The 19,222-nt window shown below is 43.8% G+C and overlaps 1 protein-coding gene across 1 annotated transcript in view; it reads left to right on the top strand.

Annotated features, from left to right (window-relative positions):
• The window catches only part of astn1 (astrotactin 1), a gene marked incomplete at both ends in the record, with an annotated part of 224,595 nt that overhangs the window by 116,486 nt on the left and 88,887 nt on the right, over positions 1–19,222 (top strand). Inside the window, one exon of the mRNA XM_084458037.1 lies at positions 5,543–5,670. Within this exon, the coding sequence (XP_084314163.1) occupies positions 5,543–5,670 (128 nt within the window). The remainder of the gene's footprint in view (positions 1–5,542; positions 5,671–19,222) is intronic.

Here is a 19,222-nt window from a genome sequence, read left to right as displayed (position 1 = left end):
CTGGGTACGTCTCATATCTCTAGCCTGGGTACGTCTCATATCTCTAGCCTGGGTACGTCTCATATCTCTAGCCTGGGTACGTCTCATATCTCTAGCCTGGGTACGTCTCATATCTCTAGCCTGGGTACGTCTCATATCTCTAGCCTGGGTACGTCTCATATCTCTAGCCTGGGTAGGTCTCATATCTCTAGCCTGGGTACGTCTCATATCTCTAGCCTGGGTACGTCTCATATCTCTAGCCTGGGTACGTCTCATATCTCTAGCCTGGGTACGTCTCATATCTCTAGCCTGGGTACGTCTCATATCTCTAGCCTGGGTACGTCTCATATCTCTAGCCATGCAGTCATTTAGCAGAGGACATTTGCATGTTAGAGATATAGATAGACACAGAGAACCAGACAGACACAGAGATAAAGATATAGACACAGATACAGATATAGACACAGATACAGATAAAGATAAAGATAAAGACACAGATACAGATATAGATACAGATATAGACACAGATACAGATATAGACAGATACAGATATAGACAGATACAGTATAGATACAGATAGACACAGATACAGATATAGACAGATACAGATAGACACAGATACAGATAAAGACACAGATATAGATACAGATCCTGTCCGTCTGTCCTGTCTGTCTGTCCTGTCTGTCTGTCCTGTCTGTCTGTCCTGTCTGTCTGTCCTGTCTGTCTGTCCTGTCTGTCTGTCCTGTCTGTCTGTCCTGTCTCGTCCTGCACCCTGTCCAATGTTATCTCCATGTTCTGCACCGCGAACGAAAGCACATTTCTAGTGTGTTGAAAGACTGCATGGCAATAAAACGAATTCTGATTCTGCCTCTGATTCAGTGTGTTAGTGTGGGCGCCCTCGTGGTCGACGCCCGTGTGTCGGCTCCCTCAGCACCAGTTTGCTGGCTGGAAACTCCTGGTGTCTCTGGCAGTGACTCAGCTAGCCTCATTCAGCCAGGGATTCAGATTCAGTGACTCAGCTAGCCTCATTCAGCCAGGGATTCTGATTCAGTGAATCAGCTAGCCTCATTCAGTCAGGGATTCTGATTCAGTGACTCAGCTAGCCTCATTCAGATTCTGATTCAGTGACTCAGCTAGCCTCATTCAGTCAGGGATTCTGATTCAGTGACTCACTTAGCCTCATTCAGTCAGGGATTCTGATTCAGTGACTCAGCTAGCCTCATTCAGATTCTGATTCAGTGACTCACTTAGCCTCATTCAGTCAGGGATTCTGATTCAGTGACTCAGCTAGCCTCATTCAGTCAGGGATTCTGATTCAGTGACTCAGCTAGCCTCATTCAATCAGGGATTCTGATTCAGTGACTCAGCTAGCCTCATTCAGATTCTGATTCAGTGACTCAGCTAGCCTCATTCAGTCAGGGATTCTGATTCAGTGACTCAGCTAGCCTCATTCAACCAGGGATTCTGATTCAGTGACTCAGCTAGTCTCATTCAGTCAGGGATTCTGATTCAGTGACTCAGCTAGCCTCATTCAGCCAGGGATTCTGATTCAGTGACTCAGCTAGCCTCATTCAGTCAGCGATTCTGATTCAGTGACTCAGCTAGCCTCATTCAGTCAGGGATTCTGATTCAGTGACTCAGCTAGCCTCATTCAGTCAGGGATTCTGATTCAGTGACTCAGCTAGCCTCATTCAACCAGGGATTCTGATTCAGTGACTCAGCTAGCCTCATTCAGCAGGGATTCTGATTCAGTGACTCAGCTAGCCTCATTCAGTCAGGGATTCTGATTCAGTGACTCAGCTAGCCTCATTCAGCCAGGGATTCTGATTCAGTGATTCAACTAGCCTCATTCAGTCAGGGATTCTGATTCAGTGACTCATCCAGCTAAAATCTAAAAAGCTTGTGGTCCTGACAGTATCAGGAATGAAATGCTTAAAGACAGTCCTCTTGAACCGCAGAAAGCTACGCTCAAGTTACGTTTTATGTTCTTTGTTCTCTGTCTGTCTGTCCTATACTGGTTTGTCTTTGTAGTTTTTTGTTGTTGTGTTTTATGCTGCCATTTTGGTCAGGTGTTGCTCGACAAAGAGCTCTTTGAGCTCAAGCTTCTTTTACCTGGTTAAATAAAGGTTCAATAAATAAAATAAAATCGTATGCCCGCCTCCCTTGTTCTCTGTTAAGCACATTGTGTTGCCTCTGGGTATGAAATGCGCTGTACAAATAAAATTTTGATTGATTGATTGATTGAAGTTATTGAATCTGGTCCTGAGTTCCTGACGCTTGGGCAATCAAGCTCATCTCATCAATCTATAAAAGTGGAGACTAATTGGACCCCAATAATTCCAGAGGAATTTGTTTAGCAGTAGTCTGGGGAAGATATTCTCCAGCATCCTAAACAGTCGAATCGCATCCTTCCTTAACGAGCACATGCCCTGTGTAAGAATCAAATTGGCTTTCTTCCAAATCACCACACAGACCATATTCACTCCGTGCACACCCTAATTGACCATATTCACTCCGTGCACACCCTAATTGACCATATTCACTCCGTGCACACCCTAATTGACCATTATTCACACCGTGCACACCCTAATTGATAAACATGTACACCAAAAAACAAAAGGATAGATTTTTGCTTGCTTTACTGATTTCAAAAAGGCATTTTATCTGATTTGGCATTAGAGATTATTTTACAAACTTCATCAGTAGTGTAGGGGGTAAAGTATATGATGTAATTAAGTAAATATACTCTGAAAATAAGTGTGGAGTGAAAATAGTCAGCAAACATACTGAGTTCATACCTCACACAGAAAAGCGGTGTTATGCAGGGCAGCGAGCCGAGTGCAGCACTGTTCAATATTTACATGAATAAACAGGCAGCAGCCCTGGGCATCACGCTCCAGGACACGGAGATCAAGGGAACTTTGAAAAGATAAAAACGATGATCTTCCAGAAAAAGCCCAGACGTCAGGAACACAGACCCCAGTTCACTCTCGCTAGCACCGCCTTGGACCTCACCATGAGCTGCGTCAGGAACACAGACCCCAGTTCACTCTTGCTAGCACCGCCTCAGACCTCACCATGAGCGAGACGCTGCCCCTCGGTCTGATAACTACTGCGTCAGGGACTTTCAGCACGGCTGTGTGAATGTACTGAAAGACTAGAAATGGTGCTCAGTGAGCACAGACCACCCCTGGATGCGTTTCATGGCTCTGTGCACGCCAACATGGAATGGGTTCTAAACTGGCCCATGCTACACCCGTCCTATAGAACCGTGCCATCTTTGAAAAAAACGCTTCATTGACACCTTTGACTGCGCATGTAAAAGCTATCAATGAAGCGTTTTTTTCAAAGATGGCGCGGTTCTATAGGGCTTCACTCCTTCGAGCTGTCAGTGAATGGAGTGACCCTGTCCAGTTCTATTCATACATCCATGAGTGACCCATGATACTCCCCTCTAGCGAGTCTCATGATAATGAGTTGGGTATTTGAAGTGTTAACCTGGTCTAAAAAATGAATGGAGGTGAATGGGCGGCTGTGTATTGGCGGCCTGTGGAGCCGCCCTGTGATGGGGAGAGCTGTTTCACACCGTTATTCAGCCCATTCCGCTGTATGGAAGTGAAGGTTAGAGCTCCTCTCAGTCATCACAGCTACACTAGATGGGACACGCATCCAGAAGCCTTACATGACAGCAGAAACATGAGCCTCCAAGGGAAAACACCAACCAATGCATGCAGGGCTGAATTAGACCTGTTGGTGACAGATTAATAATAATAATAATAATAATAATAATAACATTTATGTAGCATTATAAGGATAACTAGTATGGACATATGACTATATGACTAGGTATAATTTATGATTATGCCACGGTTATACATATGAAGCAATATGTAATTAATAACATTAATCAACTTGATGGGGCACCACCCTGTTCTGTACAGGGAAACAGATAACCTTTATCAATAGTCTAATTTATCAATCTCACTCTGAAGGAGGAAGTCTTGACTCAATCAAGTGATCTAAATATCGGGGCGCCCCGGTAGCTCGCCGTGTAAGGCGTGCCCCATATGAAGGCTAGTCCTTCACGTTTCCTGTCTCTCTACACTGTCCTATACCATTTTAGCTGAAAAGCCCTAAAAAATATCTTTAAAAAGTGACCTGAATATCATGTGATGATGCTAGGACATGGAAGTCCAGTTTCAGTGACCTAGAAGCCTGTTTGCTTGTGAACCGAAGGCCAAACAGTGGAGAAAAACGCCTGGTTTCAAAAATACCTGTGTTCATGTGGACAAGACCTACAATCCCAAGAATTGAGTCGTCTGAGTCGACTGTTTCTCCAGCAAACTAACAAAACTGTCGTCTGAGGCAACTGTTTCTCCAGCAAACTAACACAACCACACTGCACTTGGGCGAGGTGCCAACTAACACCTTATATGGCGTCTTTCCATAGCATGGTACTGGGTCAACCTGAGAAAAGTATGTGCTTTGCTTTATCATAGGTGATGACGGCTATCAACTCCAGCCATGGCTGATGACTCCCGTGCGCAATCCTACCAATGATTTGATTTGTTCAAGGGGGACACTGAACATTAACGAGCGTTGAACGTTGAATGGATGAATGTTGGAGAGGCGGCGTACGATCGGGCTGATATCAGAACGCGTGGCGTGATCGAGCGTTCATTTGGCGTCTTAAAAAGACGGTTTAGATGCCTGGATGGCAGCGGTGGAGCAATGCTACACAATCCCCCCAAAGTATCCAGATCACTGTAGTGTGCTGACTCCTGCACAACATAGAATAGAATAGAATAGAATAGAACAGAACAGAACAGAATAGAATAGAATAGAATAGAATAGAATAGAATAGAATAGAATAGAATAGAATAGAATATACTTTATTATTATACTTTATTAAAGTAGGACAGATCACTGTAGTGTGCTGACTCCTGCACAACATTGCCTTGAGAGCCGGTCTGCGCATGGATGTGGGATCATGGGAACTCTAGTCAGTTTACACCCAGCGTTCCAAAAAACTTTGTAAAATGTTTTATTCTGTCTTAAACTGCACAAACATGAATGAATCATTTTTTTCTTAATCTTTACAACACGTGATAATCTTTACTTTGATTATTTTATCTTCTGGTAGGGGGTCATCCTCACATCGCCCCCCCCCCCCCCCCCCATCGGAGAGAACACTGTTGCAAATCCAGGGGGAGGGCTGTAATGTACTGTATTAAACTGTATTGTGTCTTTTGCACATTTAAAAAAACAAACAATGTTATTATTTATTAAAAAGTTAACATAATTAAAAATGAATTAAGTTGAATGTGTTCCCACAAGTCTAACATTAGAGCAACGGTCCACCCTGCTGGCCTGCTTGGGAGAGAAACGGTGACATTCCTGTCCCCTCAAATACACCAGAGAATAGCCTGCTGCTTTGCAATGTGCTCCTGATTGAAAATGTCCCTTTTGCCCCCCTCTGACGCCCCCCGTCCGTCCAGCAGGCCTGGTTGGACATGTGAGCAGCGGTGTCCCTAAATAGGCTGTTGTCTCATCCATAATCCAGGCAGAAGAACTTTGCCCGGGGCATCGAGCAGCAGCTCCCCGACGGCATGGTGGTGGCGTCGGTGCCAACAGAGGCTCAGTGCCACGAGGAGCTGTCCGACCCAGTGCCTGACCCAGAATATCTCTCAGGTAAGACGACAGCCATGAGAATGTATAAATGTGGTTATTGCGCTTAATATTCAAAGCACATTCCCTTTTTTTGGAAATGGTTGGACTCCAAGCATTAATTTAAATTAACGAGCCGATTTAAAATTGGATCTGTAAACCCCTCACATCACAAGATCACCCGGGCCGAATATTGGTACCGACCAACGTTCCGAAGCAGATTTCTCCTCCAATTGTCGGGAGGGTTGAATCGGGGATACATCGGCCCAAAAATCCTGTATTGTGAGTCTGGAGTTAGACAGAAGAGCATGACTCCAAACCTCTTCCTCAGCTCCTCCAAAGCCTGAGGAAGCAGGAAGCGCTGTCCCCCATGGGGCATGAAATGAAAAACTATGAACGCTAGTCTGTCGAGACACTAATCATTCTTGATCCTGTTTGAATTGTGCCATGACCATACACAAATAAAAACATCATTTATTACTTTACTTCTATTTATTACTCATCTCTGTTAACTCACAAGTTATCTTATATTAGCTAACTGACATTACACTTGACATTCACCAAAACCTTTTAAAGCCGGTTCCACAAGCCAGCTCTTACAGGACTGACTATGTATTTATTATGTATTTGATGCATTATGACTGTAGATTGTTTTTTATTTTGGGGCTTATAGAGATGAACGGTTGGCTGTGTTTTAGTACTGCACATACTGTGGGTATGTACTGTATGTTGTCTGTATGCTGCTGAAAGAAATTGAATTTCCCCTTTGGGGATCAATAAAATCGTATCGTAACTTTCCTTTTGCATAGCTGCAGCTGTCAACATGGCCAGATTTATAGAGATGTTCACCTCTTTTAATACTTTTTTTCCCTTGTTCTGCAATAACTGTTTTACAGTTTTATGACAAACTGCAACTTTCTTGACTTGCAAAATTATGTTTTAAATTATACATCATATGTGTATGGTCATGGCACAATTCAAACAGTATCAAGAGATTATTTGTGTCTTGTCCTTGACTAGCGTACATATTTTTTTTCAGAAGGTCCCATGGGACAGTGCTTCTTGCTTCCGCAAAGGCAGGCTATTACATCAGCTGTTCATTCACTAGAAGCCTTGGCCACAAGGCCTGGATGAAAGCCATGAGCTATTGTCCTGCTGTGAATACATGCCTTAGAAAATGTTTTGAATAACCTTAAAAAAAAGCATAAAACATCTTTCATATGCATTCATTTTCTTATAATGTTTTTATTATAATGTGTTTTCTGATGACTGAAGTCAAATAACCTTATTTTGCAAATGAAAAGCATCCAAGAGCTACCAGGAAACATGTGACTGCATTCAAGCTTCTCCACATTCATTTTTGTATTATTAGGTATAAGGTGCGTAGAACCCTATTGGACTTGTTGGTTTTCTTATTATTTTCCTTGACGTCCTCAAATAACTCTTGAAGTCCTCAACCAGAAATGCTGTAACTCGGCATGTCGCAACTACAGACCATGAGTACCTACGCCACAAAGACTCACCCTGATTCACCCATAGGTGGCGCTATAATAAGCAATTAAGCATACAATGCTACCATGTCCGCCCCGATTGACGAAAATGTATGAAACTTGGTAGATGTATGTCATTCCTCATGAGGAACAACTTTGCAATTTGGACCCATGAGCTCCGCCATGATGGATTTGGCTGCAGGTTGAAAATTTGGCAAAACCTACAAAAAGTTTCTTCTCATAAACCCTAAGTCCGATCGTTCTGAAATGTCCCAGGTATGTTGAGGGTGTTAACGGCTAAGAAATCCAATCCAGATGGTGGAGAAACTGGCATTCGAAAATTCAAAATGAAAAAAATTGGGCCACAAGCTCAAGTGTTTATAATTTTGTATAACAATAAACTAGGGACATTAAACGCGCTGGACACGAAGAGGGCACTACCATGTTGCATCACCTGGAAGCATTTGCAGATTTGACCATAGGTGGCGCTACAGTCAATGAATCAAAATGCAAATTTCAAAGTGCTGGCATTTCCACGCTTTTTGACAAAAATGTATAAAACCTGGTACACTTCCGTCATCCCTCATGTGGAACAGATTTGCCATTTGGACCCATGGTTGCCATGATTTGGCTGCAGGTTGAACATTTGGCAAAACCTACAAAAAGTTTCTTCTCATAAACTCTCATAAAGTGTGATTGGTCTGAAATTCCCCAGGTATGTTTAGGGTGCATGTCTCGCTATAGGGTGTTCACAGCTAAGAGATCCAGTCCAACAGGGTGGGGTTAGGGTTAGATGAAAATAGATGAAAATTGGTAAACTTACGTCATTCCTTGACATTTTCCATAGTTAGCTAAGAAATCCAATCCAAAATGGTGGAGAAACTGGCATTAAAAAATTACATAAAAAAAAAATTGGGCCACAAAGTTCAAGTACTTATAATTTTGTACAACAATAATCTAGGGACATTAAACTTGCTGGATACGAAGAAGGCACTACCTTGTTGCACCACTTTGAAGCATGTGTGTGACTCTAGCACTTCCATGGTCAGTAGCTCCACGCGCTGGTGCTGGGGGTGCAGACGGGACGGGAGAACAGATGTTGTCTAGATGTTGTTGTCACATGTATATAGAGCAGCTTCCTGTGTCGATGCAAGTCCATTTTTCTTTCCTGAGCACAGTTCTGTTTTGTCCAGCTTTTCAAACGCTCGTGAGTTTTTGCATGAGGCCATGTCAGATGAGAAGACTCATCTCATTTGGACAGCCTTGTGGGAACATCTCTCATTCGGGAGGAAAGGTGTTCTTAAGCTCCAGTTTCACTTGGATTCTTCCAGAAACTTGCAAATTTGGATAGTGTTTTTATTGGCTGTCGCCGTGGTGATGCGTGCCGGTCAGACCACGTTCTCCAAGGTTATGTCCAAGGTAATGGACAATCATCAAAGACAGAAGGCCACTGGTTTAAAACGGCGGTTTATTGGATGCTGCAGAGGATATTAAAAAGTCTAATCTTAATAGATCTCCCGCTGTCACGCCCGATGCCCCGGTCTCTCTGTCGAGCACAAACCTGTTTATCCTGCGTTGCCGAGGGCGCCCAGTTAAAGCTAGAGAACGGGACGTCTTCACTGTTCTGTCGTGTATCGGACCCCGCTGTGTGCTCCTGGATGTGGAGAGGTGAATACATTACAGTAAAAAACCACATTACCTGAGACAGCTGCGTGTTAACAAACATACTTCCTAGTTGAAAAGTAATGTTCATTCTATGAATCTTTTGTTTCTATCCTTTGTTACCCAGAGACATGCGTCATTGAGATCACCGGGGGGTCAGCTAGCGTAGCGCTCACCACACCTGCGCTGCTCTGCGTGGCGTTCCTCCTCTCTGACTGTCTCCTGGCGGCGTGGAGAATGCCCAGCACCTGCTCTTAATTGCCGGCCGTCTCTGCAGGTCGGCTAATTACCCACGTGAGACCGGGAGAGGGAGGAAGCAGAGTGGCGGTGCCGGGGCCGTCGAGCACTTGCCACTTCCCCTTGCTGATTCGGGCAGCTCGGTGCCATGGTCAGTGGATTTGTCACTGTGTCAGCACTCCATGCACTTGCTCTCCAACCCTCTCAGGGCAAAGCATTCATCTTCCTATTCATCTGCGAGGTGCAAGTCATTCATCATGGGCCAGAGAGCTGCATCAATTATTCCAAAGGGAGAAGAGAGGGAGAGGAGCTTTTGAAAGGCAAATACATCTTGATTTAATTGGGAAGCAGGTATGCGCCCTGCCACTAAGCAGATTTCCCATAAGATGAAGAGACGAAGCCATTTATCAGGCTTCTCCGGGCGAGGGGGGACCCCCAGCCGTGGCCTCTTTTGCGGGGGGGGCTGGCAGGGCTCGGTGGCCTCCGCTAGGAGACTCCTTTGAAGGCGTCACGCTGTCGAGTCCTCGCCTCCCAGCTGGACTGGAACGTGTGTGAGTGACTGAATGAGTGTAATGAAACCGGCAGGTCAGACAACCACAGGTTAAAACCATGTTAATCTCACTCCATAGAACATCCCCTAAGACACTGGTATATTACATGATCACAAGTTTGGGAAACTAGTCTTGCAGAGTCCCATCTACCTCCACACTTTGTTTACGCTGTGCCGGTCTGGCTGGACTCTACCATTCAGGGATAAGGGGGGGGGGGGCTGTTTCTTTAAACAGAGGATGGTCTTTGGCGGAGTGGTTGCTAGGTTGTTGTTTCACAGATCTGTTTTATGCATATAGACTATGAAGTCAAACGACGAGGCATAGTTTATAGTTTAGATAGGTTTAGGTATAGGTATAGGTATAGGTACTGCATTTCTAATGTGCTCCCCATCCAGTTGTTACACTGGCCCGGAGCGCCAATACGTAATAACACTTTCACCTCCAGTGAACAATACTTTACGATGGCCTGGTAGAATCAGTATTGCACTGCACAGTTACAAAGCAGCTGTGTCGTCAAAACCGAATTAAGCCTGCTGACTAGATAAAGTGTTTTTTGTGTTGTCAGCTTTTCCAAAACAGGATTTGTGAAAAACGATCTGAATAGGTCCTGCATTCCTCCAGGGATCTGATATGAGCTCAGTCTTCACTACGGCTTCGAAAATGGATTTGGTTTGTTTATATTGACGAGCTTTGTCTTTTTTCCGCTAAACTGATGCTATCAGAGAGGTCTTACTGCCGGCTTTTCTTTCTATTGCAGGGTTTGCCTGTTTTTGTTGTTGCGGTGCCTGTTTGTTTGTTTGTGTGTGGTTATGCCTCGGAAGCCGTGTCTACCATGCCTACACGACTGGTGGGAAATACATGTGAAATCTCACAAACAAAGCTTATCACATCCAATCCAGGATCACTGGTAACAAAACGCCATGTTTGAATGTGGATATATGTATGATTAGAAGCCAGGCATGTCTACGGTGGCTTGGGTTCGCTCCCGTCCCACACTCTCTTCAGAGGATATTTCAGTTCTGAGTAACGGAGTTTATTTGCTCATGATGTTATAAGACACAAAGCCAAAGGTACTCTGAACAAGGCACATAATCTAGTCATGTATGATTACTAATCTGGAGTCCTAGACTAATAACTATAAGATTAATTACACTAGAAGATTAATAACTACACTCTAAGACACATAACTACATTATAAGATTAATAACTACACTATAAGATGTTAGACATCAAGAGATCTGATTACAATTAAATTGATCGGTCAAATTATCTTAGACCAGGTTCTGGTTATCAAGGTCTTTCTTCGTCTGTGCAGTGTCATATTGAACTGGTTTGGTGTCATATTGAACTGGTTTGGTGTCATATTGAACTGGTTTGGTGTCATATTGAACTGGTTTGGTGTCATATTGAACTGGTTTGGTGTCATATTGAACTGGTTTGGTGTCATATTGAACTGGTTTGGTGTCATATTGAACTGGTTTGGTGTCATATTGAACTGGTTTGGTGTCATATTGAACTGGTTTGGTGTCATATTGAACTGGTTTGGTGTCATATTGATCTGGTTTGGTGTCATATTGAACTGGTTTGGTGTCATATTGAACTGGTTTGGTGTCATATTGAACTGGTTTGGTGTCATTGATCTGGTTTGGTGTCATATTGAACTGGTTTGGTGTCATATTGAACTGGTTTGGTGTCATATTGAACTGGTTTGGTGTCATATTGAACTGGTTTGGTGTCATATTGAACTGGTTTGGTGTCATATTGAACTGGTTTGGTGTCATATTGAACTGGTTTGGTGTCATATTGAACTGGTTTGGTGTCATATTGAACTGGTTTGGTCATGTCTGTGCAGTGTCATATTATGATGTCATAATGTGAAGTCTCTATACAAGAGGAACTAGAGATAAAACAGGCTATTAAAATGGAAAAAGTGAAGCTCGGGGTGGAGAAGTAGGCTGATTGTCAGCAATTGGTGCTATCACAATTCAATTAAAATGTAGCCTACTTCTCTTTGTTCCTAGGAACGGGAGGCTAGTCTAATAAATCTACATTAAAGACTTGAAAATTGAATAAAAAATGAGTGTTTTTACTTGGTTCTCCGCATCACCCACAGCCTACATGAAACTGCAGGTAGACTAATAAAACGCAAGCCAGTGCATAGTCTACAGTCTACGACTGTAAATGCACAAGGCAAAATATGACTCAAGCAGCTGTCATCTGGCAATTTTTAATATGATATTGGGGAAAGCAAAGAGGGTTTTGTCGGTTTGTAAAAAGTCTTCTTAAGAACCTCTTGCTGTTCGCTCACAGCAGATTATTGTTTAATTTGCACACAGAAGTTCCATATAGAATCTTAACGTCCATATGCCTTTTTCCAAGTGAACTGATCGGTCAGCGGTCAGTGCTTAATACGTTTTGATCCATAATCTGGAACTTTACCTGCCCCGGAGCAGGTTAGCTCGGCAGCAAAAGTTACCACGGCGATATAGCACGGTGAAAAGTGAACCACCTTCGTAGTACGTATAAACCAGGCTTGAACCTGAAGTTGAGGCTGTCCTCCATGTTGTCTGTGTTGAGGCTGTCCTCCATGTTGTCTGTGTTGAGGCTGTCCTCCATGTTGTCTGTGTTGAGGCAGTCCTCCATGTTGTCTGTGTTGAGGCAGTCCTCCATGTTGTCTGTGTTGAGGCAGTCCTCCATGTTGTCTGTGTTGAGGCTGTCCTTTTTAATAGCATGGCCCAACCTGACTGAGTCACTCACCTACTTAGCACCTCTTCTCCTCCTGTGCTATCAAATTGGCTGCGTTGTTTAATTGTTTATTTGCAAGGCAATTTGAATATATGGATTTGCATATGAAGTTAACTCATTCTGACACATAGGCTGAGCTTGTTTCCTAGCTACAGAGATAAGTGCTAATTGAATGTGCCGTCAGACTCGGCGCTGCTAAGCTCCTGCATCCATATGTTCCAGTGTGTATTTCCAGCTCCAGAATGATCACCTTGATAATTTCTGTCTTGACTGGGTATACTTTTTCCAAGTACAGTAGGACCCCACTTATCCGAACCCAACGGGACCGAAGGTCGTTCGTATCTCTGAAATGTCCGGATGACTGAAACTTATGTTAAAATGCACCAAATTCAATAAGAGGTATACTTTATATACTTTTCATATAGACTCATAATAGACCAATAAATACCCTTAATTACTTGTGAAAATGCATCAAAATTGCAATTAAATAGCCAACTAAACTCATATAGCCTAGCCTATAATAGCCCTACAGAAGCCTATAATAAAATAAACGAATTTCCACTTGAGTGCGTGCTTTGATCAAATACAGTAGCCTACTTTATTCTCAAATGAGGCCTGTGCTGCATCGATAGGCTACTGTATTCGCAGAACAAAATGGTATAGCCTAAAAACAACCCAACATTAGAACAATTAGAGCGAATGATAATCAAGAAATAAATAAATGAAATGACAGACAAGTTGTCGTGTCTTAGGCTATTGTAGCCTAAAAGAAAGTCTCTAAAACAACCGATGTAGGCTAACGTGGCCTAGGCTGTAGGCTATTATTTAACAAATACAGTAGCCCTAGTAGGCTAATCTACATGCCCACAACACGTCTGTGTTCCTGAAGTCCATTAACTGGGAACGAAAAATGACTCGATGCTGCTTCAGGTTGCTGACGCGCTTTCTGACTATCAAGGAATGCAGCTCTCGCGCAGCAGACTCGTTTGCGTTTTGCGCTCGACATTAGAGTAACAAAGAAATTAAATTAGGTTCAGATCTCTGAAGTTCGGATGAGTGGGGTCCTACTGTAATGTCCATTTCTTGGAATACAATATACGGATCATCAATAAAATCAACATAATTTCTTAATGGCTTTTTCATATTCCAGCTTGGATCTATTATTGGTGGCTTGTAAACAGTACATTCATGTACATGCATACATGTTCTCCTGGCAGCAGTGTTGGAGATACATTAGCACCCATCTGTGAGAAGACCTCTAATTCCTAGCATAAGTAGGGAAAAAAGCTCCATTAAAATTAGATTCTGAGTGCAACCCTCAATGGATCACATTTGTGGTTTAATTTATTCTTTGACACTGATTAATTGCGCAAAATTGCTTGAGCCATTTCCTGCGGTAAACGTCAATTAATTAACGGACAGCATTAGATGTGATAATTAATACAGTGGGGGGGCGCAGCGAGGGAGCCGTTGCCTTAGGAGCTTGACGAAGACGACTGAACCATCCTGACGAGCACCTGAGGCCTCCGAGAAGCACGGCTCCGTCGAGATGCCCTACAAGGCGGGGAAAACGCAGGGAAATAACATCCTGGACTGTAACGAGCGACCGGCAGCCTCGTTAGCGCCTGGCCTGTCGTTAGAGATGTCAGTAACTGTCATGGGAAGGTCCTGGCGGGCCTTAGCCGTTGCCGTGGTGAGGCCGGTTTGGTGGACGGCGGACGCAGAGTCCCTCTCCCTAAATCCCCCTCAATTAAATTCACAGCATATGGCCTCGTGACCACAGAAGAACAGAGGGATCTCAGCAAGGTTTTTTTTTGTTCCGAGACATTGACAGTTCCCTTCCTTAGGCATAGCGGAAAAGGAAAGGTCACCTTGGACTTTTTAGAAACTGCTCAGTGCGAGCATCTGCCTGGCTAATTGGACTCTTTGATGCTGATTGATAAATGACCTGAATCAGCTGGATTGTTTAGATGTAGAAGTTCACGCTGTCGTTTTTATGCTCAAGCCCTCTTTATTATGGACTTCAAGGACTCCCTGCCTCTTTGGTTCATTTGTCATTGACGTTGATTCAGTGAAGGTTTTTGTCCAATGAAAGACAAGTGGTAATTCCAGACTTTGTGAAGTTGGGGACATCTGGACAGGACATGTCTTCCTTTCAGCTCATTATCCAGTAGCTGTCCAATCTTGTGATCTGAGGCCTTCTGCAGGAGCCTCGTCAGCCATCTTGATCTAGCCAGCTCACTTTCACTTCATCTTCATCACAGATCAGTCCGGCCTCCCCCCTGTCTAGAGGGATTTCAGTGGGCGGGAGCACTTGCCTTGACAGACAACTCCTTCAGCCAATCAGCGTAACAAAGCGTTTGCCAAGTCGAAAGAACAGAGAAAAGGTCTTTTCCTCTGAGAAACTCTGCCGGTGCATACTCCTGTTCTTGTTTAATTGTTATTATTGCTATTCTGCAATAACGGCAGTAGGGCGGCTGTAGCTAAGTTGGGAGAGCGGGTCGTTCAATGATCGAAGGGTCGGTGGTTCGAATCCCAGCTCCGACTGTCCATATGTCGAAGTGTCCTTGAGCAAGACACCTAACCCCAAATTGCTCCCAATGAGCAGGTTAGCACCTTGCATGGCAGCTGCAGCCATTGGTGTATGAATGTGTGTGTGAATGGGTGAATGAGAGGCCATTGTAAAGCGCTTTGAGTGCCGCTAAGGTGGGAAAGCGCTATATAAGTGTAGTCCATTTAGCATTTACCATTTACTTATAGCTGTCTATCTCCATGCCTCTTCCCAGTACCTCACCTTCTTCTGGGTAACGGAGGAGCTCGCATCACTCTTAATTGTGCTGGCGAGCCACACAGCACAAGCACACCCTGGCCTGGTGAAACGTCTGCGCACTAACGGCTGCGATCCATACGTTCCAACGAACAGAGCGAGAGACAGAGACGAGGGAGCCTACGGACATGACGAGGCAGAAGAGCGACGAGGAAGTGATTGAGTACCACTTAGAATTCCTCGCCATAATATTTTTGCAATTGGATTATGGAAAGCATTAGGCAGGGTGGGTGGAGGGTTTCCACTCCAGTGAGGCCCTATTTTGTTATCAGTGTTCTCCGGGAGGAGGAGGCCAGGCGGGCTGACTGAGAGTTAGCTCCCATTAGAGGTGTGGAGAGGTGTCAGGTCATTCCCCCTCTGTCTTTCATCGTTCCACGTGTCCAACAGGGAAATGGAACAGAGTCCCTGGTAGTTAATGGTGTTCCCTGAGCCATACGATGACTTCTGCCTCTGCTTCTCACTACAAATCTCCCTAAGAGAAGACCCTCAATGCTCAGAAGAGAAATAACACGTTGGCCATGGGATAGAAATGTACCTCAGGGTGAGCTGAGGGCAGACCATGAAACACACACTGTAGACCTAACATGAAACACACACTGTAGACCTAACATGAAACACACACTGTAGATCTAACATGAAACACACACTGTAGACCTAACATGAAACACACACTGTAGACCTAACATGAAACACACACTGTAGATCTAACATGAAACACACACTGTAGACCTAACATGAAACACACACTGTAGACCTAACATGAAACACACACTGTAGACCTAACATGAAACACACACTGTAGACCTAACATGAAACACACACTGTAGACCTAACATGAAACACACTGTAGACCTAACATGAAACACGCACTGTAGACCTAACATGAAACACACACTGTAGACCTAACATGAAACACACACTGTAGACCTAACATGAAACACACACTGTAGACCTAACATGAAACACACTGTAGACCTAACATGAAACACACACTGTAGACCTAACATGAAACACACACTGTAGACCTAACATGAAACACACACTGTAGACTTAACATGAAACACACACTTAGACCTAAACGAAACACACACTGCAGACCTAACATGAAACACACTGTAGACCTAACATGAAACACACTGTAGACCTAACATGAAACACACTGTAGACCTAACATGAAACACACACTGTAGACCTAACATGAAACACACACTGTAGACCTAACATGAAACACACACTGTAGACTTAACATGAAACACACACTGTAGACATGAAACACACACTGTAGACCTAACATGAAACACACACTGTAGACCTAACATGAAACACACACTGTAGACCTAACATGAAACACACACTGTAGACCTAACATGAAACACACTGTAGACCTACCATGAAACACACACTGTAGACCTAACATGAAACACACACTGTAGACCTAACATGAAACACACACTGTAGACCTAACATGAAACACACACTGTAGATCTAACATGAAACACACACTGTAGACCTACCATGAAACACACACTGTAGACCTAACATGAAACACACACTGCAGACCTAACATGAAACACACACTGTAGATCTAACATGAAACACACACTGTAGATCTAACATGAAACACACACTGTAGACCTAACATGAAACACACACTGCAGACCTAACATGAAACACACACTGCAGACCTAACATGAAACACACACTGCAGACCAGTGGCGGCTGGTGACTCGAAAAACTGAGGAGGACAGGAGGAAGAGAGGAGGACAGGAGGAAGAGAGGAGGACAGGAGGAGGACAGGAGGAAGAGAGGAGGACAGGAGGAAGAGAGGAGGACAGGAGGATGAGAGGAGGAAGAGAGGAGGACAGGAGGACAGGAGGAAGAGAGGAGGAAGAGAGGAGGACAGGAGGAAGAGAGGAGGACAGGAGGAAGAGAGGAGGACAGGAGGAAGAGAGGAGGAAGAGAGGAGGACAGGAGGAAGAGAGGAGGACAGGAGGAAGAGAGGAGGACAGGAGGAAGAGAGGAGGAAGAGAGGAGGAAGAGAGGAGGACAGGAGGAAGAGGCCATGGGCGCCGGGGGCACTTTCCCTCAGTCAGTTATTATTTTAAATATCAGCTTTAAAATGTGGATTAACAGTCAATTTTAGCATATGCAAAACTGAATAACACTTTCTTTAACTACATGCAGCAATTATTTATCATATTCACAAAACAACAATAAAACATTGTAAGCAATAGTTGGTGTAATGGATTGTACTCTTCTCTAAAGAGAGAAAATAATTGATATTGGTGAGGTGCTGGAGAGGTTAGGTGATATATGAAAAATGTTTTTGATTAGGGGACACAGGTGTGCTGGCTCTCAAACAGTTTGTTGGCAAATAGATTTGACAACCCAGTCTCTAGAAATGTTTTGGTTTTGTCAGTGTTATTGGTTATAGCATGTCATGTTGCACTTTACTTGTCGGAAGACAACAAGACTGTATGTTGGACATGCAATTGGTAACTTTGAAATAAAAAATTGATAACAAAAAAAGAAATGTTTTGGACGAGTTGCCGACAGTTTGAGCCTCCAGCCAATCTGCGCACCTGCCTATGGTAGCCTGACGTGCACCTCGTAGCTAACGTTACCGGCTGTAGCCAGCCAGTGGATCTGTCGTGTTCAGACAGCTCTAGCTCAAAAAGTATTTATGTCAGCTTAGATATTTAGATGGCTAGAATCAAGACAAATAGACGAACAGTTTGATGTATAATATGTCCCATAATACTTTCGGATGTATTATATTATGGAGCTACGAACACACATAAAGTCTCCAATGGCACAGGGAAGAGAAACACAGACATCAACGCCGACTCAATCGGCCTTCACTGTGGTAAATCTGGAATCTGGAATGTGATTGGACTAACAACATGTCAATATCTGAATCCTGTTCAGACAGGGCCGGAGTACTGTCCTCCCTTGCGGTAATTTTTCAGCGTTTTGGCCAATCACAAATCAGCAAGAAAAAAAGGGATTACATTGATTTAAGAGAAAAGAACCCGCCCTAAGGGAGGCTAGCCTCCCTTCCATAGATATCTATGGGTCCTCCAGCTGCATGTTATACATGTCACTGTTGGAGCTTTAGAATTTGAATAATGGGTTTTTTATCCATAGGGAAAACCTGCTTTATGAACAAAACTGAGATAATATTAATTATGAATAAATAAATTAATATATTTATATTTTAATCCCTCTCTTCTCTCCAAAAACGGAGGAGGACTGTCCTCCCCTGCCTCAATGGACGAGCCTCCACTGCTGCAGACCAAACATGAAACACCATATTCCCTCTAGCGTGTCCTAGTCCTTGATTGGTTTGATCTGTTTCTCTTTTTGGGGGGAGAGGGAAGGGGGGGGGGGTTCTCTTCAGTCTCAGTTCAGTCTGTGGTATTTTAATGCCTCTGCCACCAGAGGCACCCAGCACACCCAGACCTGACCGGGGACCGTGCGCTGGTGTGTTTGCGATGTGAAGTTGGGTCGTATTAATCATTCTGTCAGACAATGAGAACAGAGCACCCGTAGGGTAAAAGGAGACAAGGCCTTTGAAAGGAGGAATATGGGCTGTATATGTTTGGACTTTGTTATTAATTTCACAAGCGGACGTGCGCAGCACTACAAAGGACCTTCTACCGAGGGATTCAGTTGGTTAGGGAACGGTTCTCTCCTCAGATGGGATAAGTGAATGTTTCTGAAGGTGGGGACAGTGAAAACATCACCATTTAGAACCTTATTCATCAAATTCATGTGAAATGTCAGCCCTCTTTGCCAGACGGTGCGTTTTCAGAGAGCTGCTGTGGAAATATGTTAACGCCGTTGTTTGCACCTCACTCGCACAGCATTTATAATTAGACCAGCTACAGTTCATGCATCAGGCTCTCGAGATGAATTACAATTACAGCATGGAATTCATTGCGTTACTGTAGGGTTGTTCTTTCCAGAGGCACTCAGAGATACTCTTGAGCAATGAGATATGACTTTTTCATTTAGAGAGTGAATGGAATAGAATATAAAATATTGGTATCTTGCCTCCTATG

The sequence above is a fragment of the Borostomias antarcticus genome (assembly GCF_949987555.1).
Source record: "Borostomias antarcticus genome assembly, chromosome: 24".
NCBI classification, from domain to species: domain Eukaryota; kingdom Metazoa; phylum Chordata; class Actinopteri; order Stomiiformes; family Stomiidae; genus Borostomias; species Borostomias antarcticus.
Note: the sequence above shows the minus strand (reverse complement) of the source record. Positions and strands in the feature narration are given on the sequence as shown.